Source organism: Protomyctophum parallelum (assembly GCF_964188405.1).
Source record: "Protomyctophum parallelum genome assembly, chromosome: 5".
Taxonomy (NCBI): domain Eukaryota; kingdom Metazoa; phylum Chordata; class Actinopteri; order Myctophiformes; family Myctophidae; genus Protomyctophum; species Protomyctophum parallelum.
Window position 1 is genome coordinate 2,619,375 of NC_139702.1, and position 18,567 is coordinate 2,637,941.

General features: G+C 43.0%; 2 protein-coding genes and 1 long non-coding RNA gene across 3 annotated transcripts in view; all 3 read right to left on the reverse strand.

The window, feature by feature from the left end:
* Positions 1-219: 219 nt before the first annotated feature.
* LOC310859194 (uncharacterized protein) lies at positions 220-4,671 on the reverse strand (the record flags this gene model as incomplete). Its single annotated transcript, XM_083765595.1, is given in 7 exon segments — positions 220-429; positions 1,267-1,277; positions 1,855-1,867; positions 1,870-1,982; positions 3,777-3,846; positions 4,009-4,148; positions 4,656-4,671. Coding segments are annotated over 7 exon segments (573 nt in total).
* Positions 4,672-5,412: 741 nt separating this feature from the next.
* Positions 5,413-17,879, reverse strand: ndufs8a (NADH:ubiquinone oxidoreductase core subunit S8a). Its single transcript, XM_083766079.1, has 8 exons — positions 17,794-17,879; positions 13,197-13,244; positions 12,170-12,235; positions 10,836-10,925; positions 9,709-9,817; positions 9,548-9,611; positions 9,187-9,315; positions 5,413-7,616 (listed from the first exon to the last, which is right to left on the reverse strand). The coding sequence occupies exons 2-8, from the start codon at positions 13,237-13,239 to the stop codon at positions 7,485-7,487; spliced, it is 633 nt and encodes a 210-aa protein (XP_083622205.1). The 5' UTR covers positions 13,240-13,244; positions 17,794-17,879; the 3' UTR covers positions 5,413-7,484.
* LOC310859504 overlaps positions 5,413-18,567 on the reverse strand; it is an 80,028-nt gene continuing 66,873 nt past the window's right edge. Inside the window, exon 2 of the long non-coding RNA XR_014569311.1 lies at positions 5,413-6,127. This is a non-coding gene — a long non-coding RNA (uncharacterized lncRNA). The remainder of the gene's footprint in view (positions 6,128-18,567) is intronic.

Genomic DNA, 18,567 nt, shown 5'->3' on the forward strand with positions numbered 1-18,567 from the left:
AGTTCATTTTCAGGTTGCGATACCATTTCACACAATTAGGATAGAGAACCCATACCGAATACAGAATAAACAAGTAAAACTGGAAGTAATGTAACTAAACAAAAAGAAAATTGCAGACAGTTCCCCCAAAAATCCCAAAGTGTAAATGTATTTTCTGTTTACTAAAGAGCTGGAGAGACAGAGAGACCTCTAATAACCATTTAAACTTGGTGAATATCATTAAAAGTTCAGTTTAGTAATGCCAGTCAGTACAGGGTCTGAAAATGGCTTCCTACTGGTCCACAGCAATGCCAATCCTGCCTGTCGGAAGTCGTGATTGGTGCAGTAGATCAGGGGGTTCAGCCCACAGTTTAGATATGACATCACTGATGACAGGGTCCTTAGCCAATCAGGAGCTGGTGACAGATCCAGCCTACCAAGGAGGATAAGCTGATAGTGAATGAGAGAGAGAGAGATATAGATAGAGAGATACAGAGAGAGAGATAGATACACAGAGAGAGAGAGAGAGCATATGTGTGAGAGAGAGAGAGAGCGAGCATATGAGTGGAGACAGATTTAGCTCTGAGGCCACGTCGGGCTGTTCACGTGTGAACAGTTATTCTTTTGCCCGCTGTGGCACAAACCAAAAATAGCACATCAACAAGCTCACAATGGCCCCTTTTCCACCGGTTGGTTCCCAGTGGGAACCGGTTCAGTTCTTTTTGGTTCTTAGTCCATGAGCCAGAGCTCCAAAATTGAAACGTTAATTATGAATTGAGTGTAGCAAAACCATACCTATATTAGATTGTTATCACCATGAAACTCTCCCAATTGAGTACTTACACGAAGACAATGATTTATTGTATTACAAATTTTACATTTTTAAATATGCAAATGAGGCATTATGTAGGAAAATATGCAAAATAATCAAAAACATGAAAAAGCTACTACTGTGGGAGGGTTATCATGTATTAATGTACTTGTATTGATCCTATAAACAATTTAATATAGGTTATAGTTTGCCCACCAATTTTGGAGCTCTGGCTCATGGACTAAAAACCAAAAAGAACTGAACCGGTTCCCACTGGGAACCAACCGGTGGAAAAGGGGTCAATGTGTCACAGAACAACATGTGGGCTTGTAAATGTGCTATCTTCAGCGTGCAGCACTTGTAAGCAGCTACGGGTGAATTATTTTATACTCTATAAACTAACATTGCCATATTTTGCATTCTTTGAAAATGCATTCAAACAAACTTTAATTCATCCCATGTATAAAAATGATTACCTGTTTTTTTCCTGAAAAGTAACGGTTTTGGAGGAGCATTCCGGCCGACATTGACGATAACGTATTAGCGTGTTATACAGTGACAGTACAGTACAGTAGAGGGACCCCCTGGGGACCCCCACACGGTAACTCTGTCATTTCTCGACCGTTTCGTACGCGGGCGGCTCGCCGAAAGTAAACCTAAGTAAACCACCAGTCTGTGGAAGGAACGCTATTCCCAACCACAGTTCAGTTCATACAATAAAACATGGTTTACTTTGGGATTTTATGACATTTATGCGAAAGCATAACGGGAGAACAGCAAGAAAACAGCACAAGGGAATCCCAGGGAAATGGATAGGTTGACAGATATGCCATGCGTTGGCTGTGGTCTGGCATGTTTGTACCAAATCATACTGTGATTTCTTTGACTTTGGAGGAATCTGCATATACAGTACAAATCATTTCTATACTACAGTTAGTAGTCCTACATGCAGGATGGATGGATCATGCATGACGTGTGTCTTTGTGTATTACCTATGAGGGTGTGAGTGTGTGCGTGCGTGGGACCGTGCGTGCATGCGCGCATGTATCATCGGTGGTCATTACCTATGCTTCCTATATGGAGGAGGTGATGAAGGTGAACTTCAGCAGGCTGACAACCTCGCACCATGGTGACCTTTGACCTCCGGTCACCATGGCCATCAGTGAGCCAGAGATGATGAGGAGAGAGCAGCCTGCAAGAACACTGTCATTAGATTTAACAATGCAGACAGCAGACCCCAAGAACACTGTCATTAGATTTAACAATGCAGACAGCAGACCCCAAGGACACTGTCATTAGATTTAACAATGCAGACAGCAGACCCCAAGAACACTGTCATTAGATTTAACAATGCAGACAGCAGACCCCAAGAACACTGTCATTAGATTTAACAATGCAGACAGCAGACCCCAAGAACACTGTCATTAGATTTAACAATGCAGACAGCAGACCCCAAGAACACTGTCATTAGATTTAACAATGCAGACAGCAGACCCCAAGAACACTGTCATTAGATTTAACAATGCAGACAGCAGACCCCAAGAACACTGTCATTAGATTTAACAATGCAGACAGCAGACCCCAAGAACACTGTCATTAGATTTAACAATGCAGACAGCAGACCCCAAGAACACTGTCATTAGATTTAACAACGCAGACAGCAGACCCCAAGAACACTGTCATTAGATTTAACAATGCAGACAGCAGACCCCAAGAACACTGTCATTAGATTTAGGAATGCAGACAGCAGACCCCAAGAACACTGTCATTAGATTTAACAATGCAGACAGCAGACCCCAAGAACACTGTCATTAGATTTAACAATGCAGACAGCAGACCCCAAGAACACTGTCATTAGATTTAACAATGCAGACAGCAGACCCCAAGAACACTGTCATTAGATTTAACAATGCAGACAGCAGACCCCAAGAACACTGTCATTAGATTTAACAATGCAGACAGCAGACCCCAAGAACACTGTCATTAGATTTAACAATGCAGACAGCAGACCCCAAGAACACTGTTATTAGATTTAACAATGCAGACAGCAGACCCCAAGAACACTGTCATTAGATTTAACAATGCAGACAGCAGACCCCAAGAACACTGTTATTAGATTTAACAATGCAGACAGCAGACCCCAATGCAGACAGCAGACCCCAAGGACCCCAATCTAAAATAATGGAATTAGCCGCGTTGCATCACAGAGCAATAATAATAATAATAATAAAACTTTATTTGTATAGCACCTTTCATGACATGAAATGCAGCTCAAAGTGCTTTACAGAACAATGGAGAATAAAAGAAAAGCAAGGCAACGACATTAAAAAACAAGCAGTAATGCAGTACAGTCAGGACAAGAAAAATTAAAAATAAAAGATCAATTAAAGGCAATGTTGTAGAAGTGGGTCTTGAGCTGAGCTTTAAAAATGTCTACAGAGGCTGCCTGACGAAGGTACAGAGGGAGCTTGTTCCATGCCGACGGCCCGTAGAAGCAAAAGGCTGCTTCCCCGTATTTTTTAGTTGCCATTTTTTTGGATCTTGTGGAGTTTTTGAGTGGTGCAACCACTCCCTTACGGAGCTATGTGTGTGTGTGGCTGGGTGGCTGGGTGTCTGGGTATGAGCACGAAAACAGCATGGTTTGATTTTTGTTTTGTTTTGTTGAACATTTTTTACAACTGTCCAATATAGGGACACCAGTTTCAAAGTGGTTAATATATATATTTAGTTTTCTTATTTTTAAATGCCCCTCTGTGCAAGGGAATGAGCGTTGATATTGTAAATAAAAGAAAACAATAAATGAAACTTTTTGTATATCTTTTTGTAATCATAATAATGTGTGGTTGTTACATGATCTCAAGGTACACCTGGACGTTGAGGCACACACCACTGATCTACTGTATGATCACTACCAGTTAAGCATGACACGACCCTTGATACCTTTCTAAATAAAATTGTGACAACGATATGTATACTGTAACTGTACCTAGGTCTGACAGGGAGAGACTGATGAAGGGAAGCCAATAACAACAGGAAAACTGACCCCCTGGCCTGCACTGAGAAAGACAAAGAGAGATGGAGAGAGACAGAGGGAGGAATAAATTGTTGCCGGTTCTGGGGACTAAGAGAGAGCAAGACAGACAGTCTGGCAGTCACAGCCTGTGAGTAGGTACAGTAACAATGGAACAAAAAGTAAGGTGGTCGATATGTCATCCTACCATGACTTTGACCAGCAGAACGAGACAGTTGCCCACAACTCCCCCCATGGTCATCTCCACTCCCAACACGGTCAGCAGCACCCATTTCTCCAACTCTGTCCACGAGCGCTCCACAAGGGTTCCATTAAAGCTCCCGCTCACTGAGACACGAGGAGAGCATAAAAGGAATGATGGAGTTAAGAGGGTCCTGGAATGATGGAGTTAGAGGGTCCTGGCCGCCAAATAGTCGATCTGGTAACGCAACAACATTCTTCCTCCCCACTGGCACTGGCACAAACAAGTCAGCACAGCTTAGGCTATCCATGCATGAGAGCAAACAAGATGTTGAAATATGATACTGGACAGACAGTAGACTACACTTACTTGTATATGGAGCCAGTCAGGCCACAGTGCTGCTGGATAGTGGCTGTCAGGTGCTGGGAGCAGACAGATAGCTCCAGCACAAGAGTCATCACAAAACATTCCAATTAAAACTCACATGCTTCATTTAGCTCAAAAAACATTTCCTCTGTGTGTGTATGCACTACTACTACTACAAAAACTGCTAATTACTACTAGGCTACTACTACTAATAATAATAATGCACATTTACCGGTATATCGTTTATCCCAAACTGTATATTAGTAATAATAGTCACAAATTCTCACAATGAAAGTCCAGCATTCGCAAAATATGGTCAGTTTTGCAGCATGATCAAAGGAATCCAAGGGATTTCTGTTTTGTTTTTGTTTGTACAACCTTCAAGAGCTTTTAATGCGAAGTGGGCTGTTATAGCACCACCATGAGGGTGTTTAGAAACACTTCTTGATTGATTGACCGACCAGACTGCCATGCTAGAATCAATAGAATGATGTTGTCCCCGTCTGTAATCCCATTGATTCCAGCCTGGCAGTTATTCTCATTATAGTTTGAACTGAAGGTAGAATGACAGTATCATAGATAGCATGCATGGTCTGTCACTGTCCATCAGTGCTGGTGCTGAACCCAAAGCGATGCATGTACTTATGGCTGAGGGAAGTATAGGGGCTCATGTTGTAAAAGAAAAAAGCCAAAAACTTTACCATCTACTCGTAGACCAGATCACACAGACGATTTAGAAACACAGACCAGGCTATAAGAACACACATTGTGGACAAAAACTTTAATCCAACAAAATATTCTTAATTTTTTGGGTCTGTGAGGCTAAATCTCATCACGGTGGTTAGTGGCTCAAATGCCCAATAAATAATGGGCTTTGGTATGAAAAGGGTTGAAAACCAGTGTCGTATAGACAGTACAGGTCTGACCAACGTCGTCATCGATAAAACATAGTAAAGACATAGAACACTTTTTGGATACATGGTTCATTGCAAAGCAATGTCTATTCATCTGATAACAGAATATCCCAGAAAAGACAAGGCACAGTTTGAAAACTTTACGACAGAACATTAATTTATTTATTCATCACTTTTAAGTCCACAAGTATTTAACCTTTTTACAATTCTCTTAACAACAAAACGCCCATTAAAACAAAGTCTGAAATCAGCAGCTCAAGCCAACCATGTAGGGCCTGAGAAAAGATCAAAATCTACCCCTAAACTCTATAAATCACCTTGTTATGAGCCCAGGACTGGATATATACATGAGTTGGAACCTAGTAAAAGTGGTTCATGTGTCTATTGCTGGTGGATCTAACATGATATAAGTAATGTTTCAACCACTTGAGCGCTAGCTAGTTAAACAGAAATTGGTCTATTTTCTTGTATTTTCAGCAGCGTAGATTAGCTGAATGTTCAGCCCAGGATAGGGACGCTAGGGTTCATGTGGTTAAAAACAGTTTTGCCAATGATATGAGGGCATGTGAGATCCATGGATGACTATACTGTATGGAGTGACAGTCCAGTCAGCTTGGATCCTGTTAAGGTTGCTAGAGTTTAGGGGTCCGATTTGAAAGGTTATTAATAACAGATCGCCACGTACTGTTAAGTGCCTGAGAGCTCCACCCACGCGCCAAATAACAATGTGACAATCTTCAAAGCTGCATTACATAAACATAATAGCGGCATAGGATTTAGATGGTAGGCGAGGCATACATCTTAACCCATTCTGACCTGAGATCAGATTCATACGAGGTTTTCCACTGGACACACACTGGTCTGACGAACCCATTCTGACCTGAGATCAGATTCTAAAAATGTCAGTCGTTCTTCGATTTTTTTCCAAAATAGCAGACCTACAAGCTCGTATCGCGCCACTCGGTGGCGCGCTATGAGCTTGTAGATCTGCTATTTTTCAAGCTAAAGCATAACATGATGCCAACCCCAAAATGGGTGCCCGGTCAGAATGGGTTAAATCCTTGAAGAAATCATTATTTCATGGTGGGGGAAATAAATTATACAGAATATTAAGTGTTGTACAGTCACCCCATCAATACAATACACAGAACTGTACTGACAGTAATCATGTTTCTTGCCATTTTTGTTTTAAATCACTGAAAATGTAATGATTTGTGGCCTTAAACATACTGTAAAGCGATGAACAGAGAAATAAACGACACTATATTATCGTATCGAGTCATAATGAATAACAAATCACAATATTATATTGTGACTCTTAGTATTGCAATAATCTCTGTCCATCCATTAAGCCTGACTAAACATACTTGGGGGGCCAATGTTAGTTTATTCCAACTCGATGGACAAAGATGATCCTCGACTGTAAGCGAGGCAACCCAGCCAGACAGTAACAAAGACTTCCAAACAGAGACAAGAGGTGAGACAAGAGCTTTCTTACACACAGCTCAATGAAAAGCAGACAAAAGTTTCTGAAAAGCTTCTCAACCGAAAGGCCATTGCTGAGAATTAAGTGAAAAGAATCATTTGTAACTAAGAGTGTACAAAAGGAACCAAATATACCCTTCAGAGTTAAATTAGCAATGGTGTTTAAGGAGTAGACTTTCAAACTCATGTTGTAATAAACCGTCAGTTAAAGCTCAGACAAAGATGAAATGTTGGGATCTAAGGCAGGGGTTTTCAAACGTTTTATTTGACCGGCATCCAAATTGACTTTTCGGACCCCCATTTCAAACAGCTCTGTCCTGAGTCGGGACCATAACATATTTCTGGGGGATCCCAGACGTCCACATGGAAAACCACTGGTTTAGCGGAATGGTGAGCTGGTCAGAGTTTGATTTCTGTCAAGACGAGAAACAAATGGCACTACGGAGCAGAACTAAGGCCATTGTCAAGCTGATGAATAAAAGTTGTGGCAGTGGGCTGGTAGTCTGGGTAGTACGTGACGAACTGTCTCAGTCGGACTCGCTGCGGTGGTCGTCTCACTTTCAGACGCATGTACACAGCAAACGCGGCCGGGAAGGTAGCCGTTATTATGTACATTATGGACGTGTGTGCGTTTCAGAGCGGTTATATTACGATAATATGGGCTATCTGTACATTTTGTGTGTGTGTGTGTGCACACTGCACGCACGAGTGCGATGCTTATCGGTAGAGGTAATCAGCCTTTATGTTGGCTGCGATCTCTGCTTCCCACTTGTCTCCATTGTTGAGCAGCTTCTCTTTGTTGTAGAGCAGCTCCTCGTGGGTCTCCGTGGAGAACTCAAAGTTGGGACCCTGGGAAGAGACGGAGGTCATGGTAGTGGTGAGGTTATAGTCGACGCAGTTATAGTGGAAATAGCACATTATGAGCTTGCTGGGCTGAAGTGGTTAATAATTGCCAACCAGAAAGATATGTGGAACTTAAATATATAACTGAATATACTGGTATGTAATTTGCTCAAAACCATAAACTTTTCTACATTAACCACTGACGAGGCTTTAACAATGTTGTCTATCGACCACGTGGTGGCCATCAGATTTCAAAATGACATATATAGGTGGATTAACCCATTCTGACCGGGCACCCATTTTGGTGTCAGCATCATGTTATGCTTTAGCTATTGAAAAATAGCAGATCTACAAGCTCATATCGCGCCATACGAGCTTGTAGGTCTGCTATTTTTGAAAAATCGAAGACACTTTTAGAATCTGATCTCAGGTCAGAATGGGTTAATAATGAAACTGTCAGGATGTAGCCTGACCTAAGCAGAGACATTTCTGGTCTAGAGGGGCGGGTCGCGCCTCAGAAATGCGCGCACCCTGATTGGATCTCATCGATCTGTCCGTCACCCCCGGCCCCTCCTCTCCCCCCTAGTGCAGCGCTACGTCACATCATTTAGAGCGACGCCCACCCGGAAGGGTTGACTCCCACTTTTAGACTGGTTCAGCCCACGGCTTTTTCCAGGCTTTCATCTTTCGCGCAGACGAAATGAAAGCCTGGGTATCGAGGCTAGTCAGGATGTAATAGACATTTTTAGAATCTGATCTCAGGTCAGAATGGGTTAATCAGCCGGCGGATAAATGGGTGTACCACTGGAACAGACGGAGAGAAGGAAAGGTGGGACATGTAATGTCAAAAGCCAGAGCGCACACACACCTCTACGATAGCGTCCACAGGACAGACACACACACACCTCTACGATGGCGTCCACAGGACAGACACACACACACCTCTACGATGGCGTCCACAGGACAGACACACACACACCTCTACGATGGCGTCCACAGGACAGACACACACACACCTCTACGATGGCGTCCACAGGACAGACACACACACACCTCTACGATGGCGTCCACAGGACAGACACACACACACCTCTACGATGGCGTCCACAGGACAGACACACACACACACACACACACACCTCTACGATGGCGTCCACAGGACAGACACACACACACACCTCTACGATGGCGTCCACAGGACAGACACACACACACACACACACACACACACACCTCTACGATGGCGTCCACAGGACAGACAGACACACACACACACACACACACACACACACACACCTCTACGATGGCGTCCACAGGACAGACACACACACACACCTCTACGATGGCGTCCACAGGACAGACACACACACACACCTCTACGATGGCGTCCACAGGACAGACACACACACACACACACACACACCTCTACGATGGCGTCCACAGGACAGACACACACACACACACACACACACACACACACCTCTACGATGGCGTCCACAGGACAGACACACACACACACACACACACACCTCTACGATGGCGTCCACAGGACAGACACACACACACACACACACACCTCTACGATGGCGTCCACAGGACACGCCTCCTGACAGAAACCACAGTAGATACATTTGGTCATGTCGATGTCATAGCGAGTAGTCCTCCTGCTGCCGTCGGATCGCGGCTCCGCTTCGATGGTGATGGCCTTAGCACACGCACACGCACACACACACACACACACACACACACACACACACACACGACAAAGAGTTCCAACAGTCAAAATAGCAACGATAAGACAGCCTTACTAAAAATGGAGATATACAGTATTTACGATTAGATAAAAAGAGTTAGGATTAGACATTTATAGAGGTTGGGTTTTGGGTAGGAATTCTGCTGTGTGTGTGTGTGTGTGTGTGTGTGTGTGCGGACGCTACCTGGGCAGGGCAGATGGCCTCACACAGCTTGCAGGCGATGCAGCGCTCCTCTCCTGAAGGGTACCTGGTGTATCGCATAGATTCTATGTTCAAATACACACATATCCACGTGTACCCTTTAATCTATTAAACATCACCACTGTGCACTCATTCTGTCATACCTGCGCAGGGCGTGCTCCCCTCTGAAGCGAGGCGATAGAGGACCCTTCTCAAACGGGTAGTTGATGGTGGCAGGTTCTCTGAACAGGTAACTCATGGTCATACCCAGTCCTAATGAGTAATAACACAATGTTGTTAACCCATTCTGACCTGAGATCAGATTCATACGAGGTTTCCACTGGACACACACTGGTCTGATTAACCCATTCTGACCGGAGATCAGATTCTAAAAATGTCAGTCGTTCTTCGATTTTTCAAAAAATAGCAGACCTACAAGCTCGTATCGCGCCACTCGGTGGCGCGATATGAGCTTGTAGATCTGCTATTTTTAAATAGCTAAAGCATAACATGATGCCAACACCAAAATGGGTGCCCGGTTAGAATGGGTTAACACATGATAATGATAAGTAAGACTTGCAGGGCCTTATATCTCCTTCTGTAGAGTTACGCTTGATGTACAATATACCCTCTGAATAAGACGCTGAACCCCTAATTGCTCCCGATGTGCAATCTGGGACAAGAACCTGACATAAATGTATTTTTGCATAAGGAGAAGAGACTGGAGCAGCACGGACATTTAGAGCCTTTTATTTAGGTGCCGAGTATACAAAACGACTAACGTTTCCACCTTGCGGTCTTCATCAGAGTCAGAGTCAGAGTCAGAGTCAGACTCTGATGAAGACCGCAAGGTGGAAACGTTAGTCGTTTTGTATACTCAGCACCTAAATAAAAGGCTCTAAATGTCCGTGCTGCTCCAGTCTCTTCTCCTTATGCAACTTTGATGTCCCTGCACCTGTGAAGCACCGGATCAGCCGTTTCAGGCTTGAGGCGCGTTGGTAGACTCCCTTTCTATATAAATGTATTTTTCTAAAGGCAAACTTTTCACTTTCCCAGTTGAATACGTCTCCTAGCAACCTAGCCGTAAACCACTGAAAAGACCACAGGACGCAATGTTGCGTGCTTAAGTTGGCAGTCAAGCGTTGGAATTGATGCGACGTGATGGCAGTCAATACATTAACAAATACAACATGAGATGGACTGTGCCGTAATGGTCACTGTGGTCAGAGAACTGAATGTATGTTCATTCCACAGCAGATGAAGATGAGAGCTGAGGAGATGGTGAACTGACCTCTGAACAGCTCCGTCCATAGCAGGGTCTGAGCAGCCCGGTCTGTAACGGACTTGAGATCTGTAGGGAGCTCCTGGGCATTTACATACTCTGTACAGAGAGAAAGTGAAAGAGAGGGGGAAAAGGAGACACACATTATAGGCATAAAGTTTAGTTCTTGTCGGTACGGTACATAACCTGTCATGGGATTTGAGTATGAAGTGAGCTTTAGTTTTAGGCCTTTGAGAGAGATATGTGACAGATAAACCATTGGTTTTACTGTGTGTGTGTGTGTGTGTGTGTGTTAAGGCTGTACCCTAGCCCTTATTTTAGGACTCGAACTTCGGCAGGAATTTCCGAGTGAACATTCGGACCATTTGTTTCTAATTAATTAAAAAAATAACCGTCTCGATCAGAGCGCACAGCGCGCCTCCCCCGCTCTTAGCTGCGCAGTTTACATCCAATGTCTCACTCTCTCTCGGTTCTGCACTGCTGTACTGGAGAAGTACAGTATAGCACTTTCGGTTCTGTCGATGGAAGCGCAACACGTAGCCTACAGCGCAGCGAGAGAGAGAGAGAACTAACCTTTTTCTCAAATTGTGCGATCGTGCTGGGGTGTGTACACACACACACACACACACACACACACACACGACGCCCGGCCGTCCTGTCGTGGGGCCCCCTGTTTTCCCCCTCTGAGCAGCGCAGTGTCGTGCAGGCGTGCGCTCCAGAATTAGAGCAGATCTACAAGCTCACAACGCGGCGCAGCACGACGCGTTGTGAGCTTGTAGATCGGCCGCGCTGCCGCGCAACGCAGTCGAATTATACACACAATGGATGGAAAGTTGGAAACCAAACATAAACAAGCTGGACACATGTATGTATGTAGTTTAGCGCTTTCCAGTTCCCTCACAAACAAAACGACTCGTGTGTGTGTGTGTGTGTGTTTGTTGCTGATTGGCTGATTGGCTGCAGGGAGTGCAGGCCATTACCAAATTAATGTGCACAGGGGATTTTGGAGCACAAGGAGATAGACATAGACAGGAATGCACTAGAAACTTACTTTTTTTGACATGCTCATATCACATTCTCGCCGAGATATATTTTCGAGTTAATAAAAATATATATATATATATTTTTTTATAAATAAAAAAATAAATAAAAAAACGAATGGTTCAAACCCATTAATTAAGATTCGAGTGCCAACCCTAACGAGCGAACATTCGAACCTTGAATGTTTGGGGACAGCCTTAGTGTGTGTGTGTGTGTGTGTGTGTGTGTGTGTGTGTGGTGTGTGTGTGTGTGTGTGTGTGTGCGTGTGTGTGCGTGTGTGTGCGTGTGTGTAAGCTACTTACTAAATCCTTCCCTCTGTGCCGATACTGTGAATGACCTCACTAGACTCTGGCTGGCTGTAAAGGTGCCTGTGGGAGAAAACCATACCGTGTCAAAATCACACAGACACAGCTGATGGTAGTAATCACAATTCTTGCAAAAAGGTGAAACTATTTGTATGTGTCATGTATGTGTCATGTATGTGTCATGTATGTGTCTTTGTATGTGTCATGTATGTGTCTTTGTATGTGTCATGTAGCCAGCTGACCTGTCATGTATGTGTCTTTGTATGTGTCATGTAGCCAGCTGACCTGTCATGTATGTGTCTTTGTATGTGTCATGTAGCCAGCTGACCTGTCATGTATGTGTCATGTATGTGTCATGTAGCCAGCTGACCTGTCATGTATGTGTCATGTATGTGTCATGTAGCCAGCTGACCTGTCATGTATGTGTCATGTATGTGTCATGTAGCCAGCTGACCTGTCATGTATGTGTCATGTATGTGTCATGTAGCCAGCTGACCTGTCATGTATGTGTCTTTGTATGTGTCATGTAGTCAGCTGACCTGTCATGTATGTGTCTTTGTATGTGTCATGTAGCCAGCTGACCTGTCGTGTACAGTATGTGTCATGTATGTGTCATGTAGTCAGCTGACCTGTCATGTATGTGTCATGTATGTGTCATGTAGTCAGCTGACCTGTCATGTATGTGTCGTGTATGTGTCATGTAGCCAGCTGACCTGTCGTGTACAGTATGTGTCTTTGTATGTGTCATGTAGCCAGCTGACCTGTCGTGTACAGTATGTGTCATGTATGTGTCTTTGTATGTGTCATGTATGTGTCTTTGTATGTGTCATGTAGTCAGCTGACCTGTCATGTATGTGTCTTTGTATGTGTCATGTAGCCAGCTGACCTGTCGTGTACAGTATGTGTCTTTGTATGTGTCATGTAGCCAGCTGACCTGTCATGTACAGTATGTGTCTTTGTATGTGTCATGTAGCCAGCTGACCTGTCGTGTCTAGTATGTGTATTTCCGTTCATAAAATCTTACCTGGCCTTGACACAGAGTATAGTAAGCGCAATGTCGCAGCCATCACGTCTTTGACACCACACACACACACACACACACACACACACACACACACACACACACACAGACAGAAAGATAAGTAACATGTAATTTTAACAACACAGGAAACTAAGTAGTAGTAACGTTGGTAAACTTGCAGTTGTGCAGGGTTGTGGTTTTGTACTGGGATGAATGCCATTTAAAAACAGAAAGGGTCACCTTTGTAACCCAATTTGACTATTCAGAAAGGGTGCAATAACTGTTCCTCATTTTGCTGGGCACCCCTTAGGAACCCCCCTGGGGGTCCCTGGCCCCCTAACAAACGCAATCTGCATATAATTGTGCTTAAAAAAAACCCATTGTTGAACATAGCAATACATCATGTACCGGCTTGAATACCAAATAAAGACATTGAATGTATTTTGACGATGAAATTATTTAACCAAGATAGCGTAGTGAGCACGTATAAAAGCATATCTCAATTAATATTTGACTACACACAGTGTGACACACATACTATTATTTACAGTTTCACAAGCAATAGTTGTTTACCATACAATGTGTCATATTATGTGTTGGCAAGTAACTTAAGTAATATACTACTTTCAGTAATATTATTACTTTTTTCCAGTAATATGTAACTTAACTAGTTACTTTCACATTTTGAGTAATAATATTACATTTACTTTTTTCCAAAAGTAATATTATTACTATTTTCACGAGCCTTGGTGGAACTGTGGGTTTGAGTGTTTATTTATAATGGTAGACTGGATAGGGGTCAAGTTGCTTTGCATCTGCTCTAGATCTAGACTCTAGAGCGGATACGGAAACGATGCACACTCGTCGGTACGTATGTGTGAAGTATCGGATGCAGAAGGGAGGTCCTTAAACCGTCCGGAACACGGAACAACAACCTAAACTAGTGTGTGTAACTCGTTAGACTGCACTGTCAGAGAGAAGAGACGTAAACATACTAAGCATGGAGGAGGTGGAGGAGACAGAGACACCGGCACAACAAAGCGTTATAACATTCAATACTTGGAAGTATTCGCATCATTTTGAGTATGGCCGCGATCAAGGATGGTGGAAGGGGGCCTGCTAATGTTAAAGGGGGGCCTGCTAATGTTGAAAATGCAAAGTAAGACTTTTGGGGACAAAATTACTGGGGGCGAGAGAAAAAAGTAATAAGTAAAGTAATAAGTAATAAGTAACTAGTTACTTTTCTCAGGGAGTAATAAGTAGTGTAACTTTATTCATTTTTTTTAAAGTAATAAGTAATAAGTAGTATATTAGTGTTAAAGTAATATTTTGCCAACACTGGTCATATTATGCCTTATGGGTCTCCAAAGGACGAGGATCCTGTCTTGCACACTAGCAAAACAGTACCGTCACCTCTTGGGACTGTGAAGTTGAACTACAACAATCACCTGTCACCACAAACGGGCTGCCAAATATACAGTGAAGAACAAGACAGCCATTGCGTTGAATTTCTTCTTCTTTTTTTTTTACTGGTAAGCCAACTTAGTTAGCATCCTTACCAAGCACATAAAATGATGAATATACATGAAATGTCAAAACTAAGCATGTATTGCTTGCTTCACCTTCATGACTTTATCACAAGCTTAGCTGTGCGGCGTCAGGTCATATTTTCCTCAAGGAACCAAACCAGGAGGTCTGATTGATAGGAGTTTGTGTGTGAAGCTATATGTCAATGTTATCAATGCTTCTCATGAGACACGCTGAGCATCATCTTAACCCATTCTGACCGGGCACCCATTTTGGTGTTGGCATCATGTCATGCTTTAGCTATTGAAAAATAGCAGATCTACAAGCTCATATCGCGCCACCGAGTGGCGCGATACGAGCTTGTAGGTCTGCTATTTTTGAAAAATCGACAAGAACGACTGACATTTTTATAGAATCTGATCTCAGGTCAGAATGGGTTAATTAGACCAGTGTGTGTTCAGTGGAAACCTCGTTATGAATCTGATCTCAGGTCAGAATGGGTTCAGGAACGTTTGATTGTTACTTTACATGATCATCCGCTCCAGAGAAGAAGCTGACACTGTGTGTTGTTGTGTGCAGCACACTGCAGTGCATTCTAACTGATCAAACTCAAGACAGAATGCCTTATTGCTGACTGTCACTGTCACAACGTCAAGGGCTCAAACATTTCCATGCCAATTAAGTACACCCCAGAGTGTTTACCTAATTAGGCAACAACGGACACCCACTTTAAAAGATGATGTGCCAGAACCCACGATGAGAAAGGATTGTTTATAGATACACACACACACACACACACACACACACACACACACACACACACACACACACACACACACACACACACACACACACACACACACACACACACACACACACACACACACACACACACACACACAGAAAGAGAGATAAGTAACATGTCATTTTAACAACACAGGAAACTAAGTAGTAGTAACGTTGGTAAACTTGCAGTTGTGCAGGGTTGTAGTTTTGTACTGGGATGAATGCCATTTAAAAACAGAAAGGGTCACCTTTGTAACCCAATTTGACTATTCAGAAAGGGTGCAATAACTGTTCCTCATTTTGCTGGGCACCCCTTAGGAACCCCCCTGGGGGTCCCTGGCCCCCTAACAAACGCAATCTGCATATAATTGTGCTTAAAAAAAACCCATTGTTGAACATAGCAATACATCATATTAAAACCTTTGTACCGGCTTGAATACCAAATAAAGACATTGAATGTATTTTGACGATGAAATTATTTAACCAAGATAGCGTAGTGAGCACGTATAAAAGCATATCTCAATTAATATTTGACTACACACAGTGTGACACACATACTATTATTTACAGTTTCACAAGCAATAGTTGTTTACCATACAATGTGTCATATTATGTGTTGGCAAGTAACTTAAGTAATATACTACTTTCAGTAATATTATTACTTTTTTCCAGTAATATGTAACTTAACTAGTTACTTTCACATTTTGAGTAATAATATTACATTTACTTTTTTCCAAAAGTAATATTATTACTATTTTCACGAGCCTTGGTGGAACTGTGGGTTTGAGTGTTTATTTATAATGGTAGACTGGATAGGGGTCAAGTTGCTTTGCAGACTGCTGATCTGCTCTAGATCTAGACTCTAGAGCGGATACGGAAACGATGCACACTCGTCGGTACGTATGTGTGAAGTATCGGATGCAGAAGGGAGGGCCTTAAACCGTCCGGAACACGGAACAACAACCTAAACTAGTGTGTGTAACTCGTTAGACTGCACTGTTAGAGAGAAGAGACGTAAACATACTAAGCATGGAGGAGGTGGAGGAGACAGAGACACCGGCACAACAAAGCGTTATAACATTCAATACTTGGAAGTATTCGCATCATTTTGAGTATGGCCGCGATCAAGGATGGTGGAAGGGGGCCTGCTAATATCATATCGCGCCACCGAGTGGCGCGATACGAGCTTGTAGGTCTGCTATTTTTGAAAAATCGACAAGAACGACTGACATTTTTATAGAATCTGATCTCAGGTCAGAATGGGTTAATTAGACCAGTGTGTGTTCAGTGGAAACCTCGTTATGAATCTGATCTCAGGTCAGAATGGGTTCAGGAACGTTTGATTGTTACTTTACATGATCATCCGCTCCAGAGAAGAAGCTGACACTGTGTGTTGTTGTGTGCAGCACACTGCAGTGCATTCTAACTGATCAAACTCAAGACAGAATGCCTTATTGCTGACTGTCACTGTCACAACGTCAAGGGCTCAAACATTTCCATGCCAATTAAGTACACCCCAGAGTGTTTACCTAATTAGGCAACAACGGACACCCACTTTAAAAGATGATGTGCCAGAACCCACGATGAGAAAGGATTGTTTATAGATTAAATGTAATAGCCTACACAAGTCTAAACCACTGTCTACATTATACTGTATGCATACAGAGTGAAATCTATGCCCCATTCGGTCATTTGATTAACTTCTGGCCAGCGACTTAATGTGAAACGGTTCCTTATTTTTACTGGGGACCCCCTCGAGGACGGCTGTGGGGGGGGGGGGGGGTCCCTAAACCACACTATTGACACAATGACAGCCACTGGCGTAGGGCATCTGAGGACAGGTGGACTGTCTGCACTGCATGACTCCCAACATGTAATGACCTAAACAAGCTAACGCTAGCAGCAGTAGCTGCCATGTTTAACAGCAAAGTGAAGTCTTAGTGTAATAGCACCATTAGCAGCGTAGCAGTAGATCCAAACAACAGCATCTAGACTATAGATCATTCGGATCCATATGGTCGCTGCTGTGCTGAACACGAACGTCATCATCCATATGAAGGACTAGCATTGGTGATGCTAAGCTAACGTGCTAGCAGCCGGCTGTGGTTTAACTCTCAAGGACTTTGGAGTAAAGAAGGTCGCTTTAGGTCGCCTGCTGCAGTGCGCCCCCGTTTCAAAACCACACAGAACGCGTAGTATACGCTGTCACGATGTGTGACACATACACAAATACATACCATATGAATATAAGTAGAATTATTATAGTAAAGTTGTTTATTTTACTCACCAGCAGCTCGCTATTTGGCCTTCTAAACCAGAACAGCAGGCGATGAGTGCGGAACGGACCTGGCGTGCACGGGAAGTGACGCAGGGACGCAGCTCGAGCTCTGCAGTTATTTATTTTATTTTATTTTATTTATTTATTTGAGCTAAAAGCTAAAGCACGAATAGTATTCTGATGGAAAACACATTTCTGCAACCTCGCCTCCTTCCTTCTGCTCATCTGTGTTATACCAGGCTGTTAACCTCGCGTGACCTAAAGTCTATGGTGATGCGTCACCATAGACTTACTACCTTCCTTGAACTGTAACCATTCTGCAATCTGTTAATGCAATTTTCAATAAATCAATCAGTCACACAAAAGTATCAGATCCGCAAGCTCGAAACACAGTGTGAAGTGACACGATCTGCTACTTTTGATATTTTTAATTTGAGTTGTGAAAAGCAACAGTGGTTTCTTTAGCACATGAGTGTTAAATGCTTTTTGGAGCATGTCATTTGCTGATTCTTAGTTGTTAGGTTCTCTTCAGTTCACTTTAATGTGCTCATATGTGTAGTCATCATATAATGTATTATTGTAGTTTAGTGTTGCACTTGCTAATGTGTAAGGAGGAGTGGGATGTATGTCTTATACTGTTTAATGCAAAGCAAAGTCTTTGTCAATTATGTCACCCTTGAGTTTCCTGAGTTTATGTATAAAAGTATACTAAAGCTGAAATGATTGGTAGTGAGTAGTGGAGTTTAGTTTGGTACAGGATCTTGGAAGGATGTCCACTAAGCC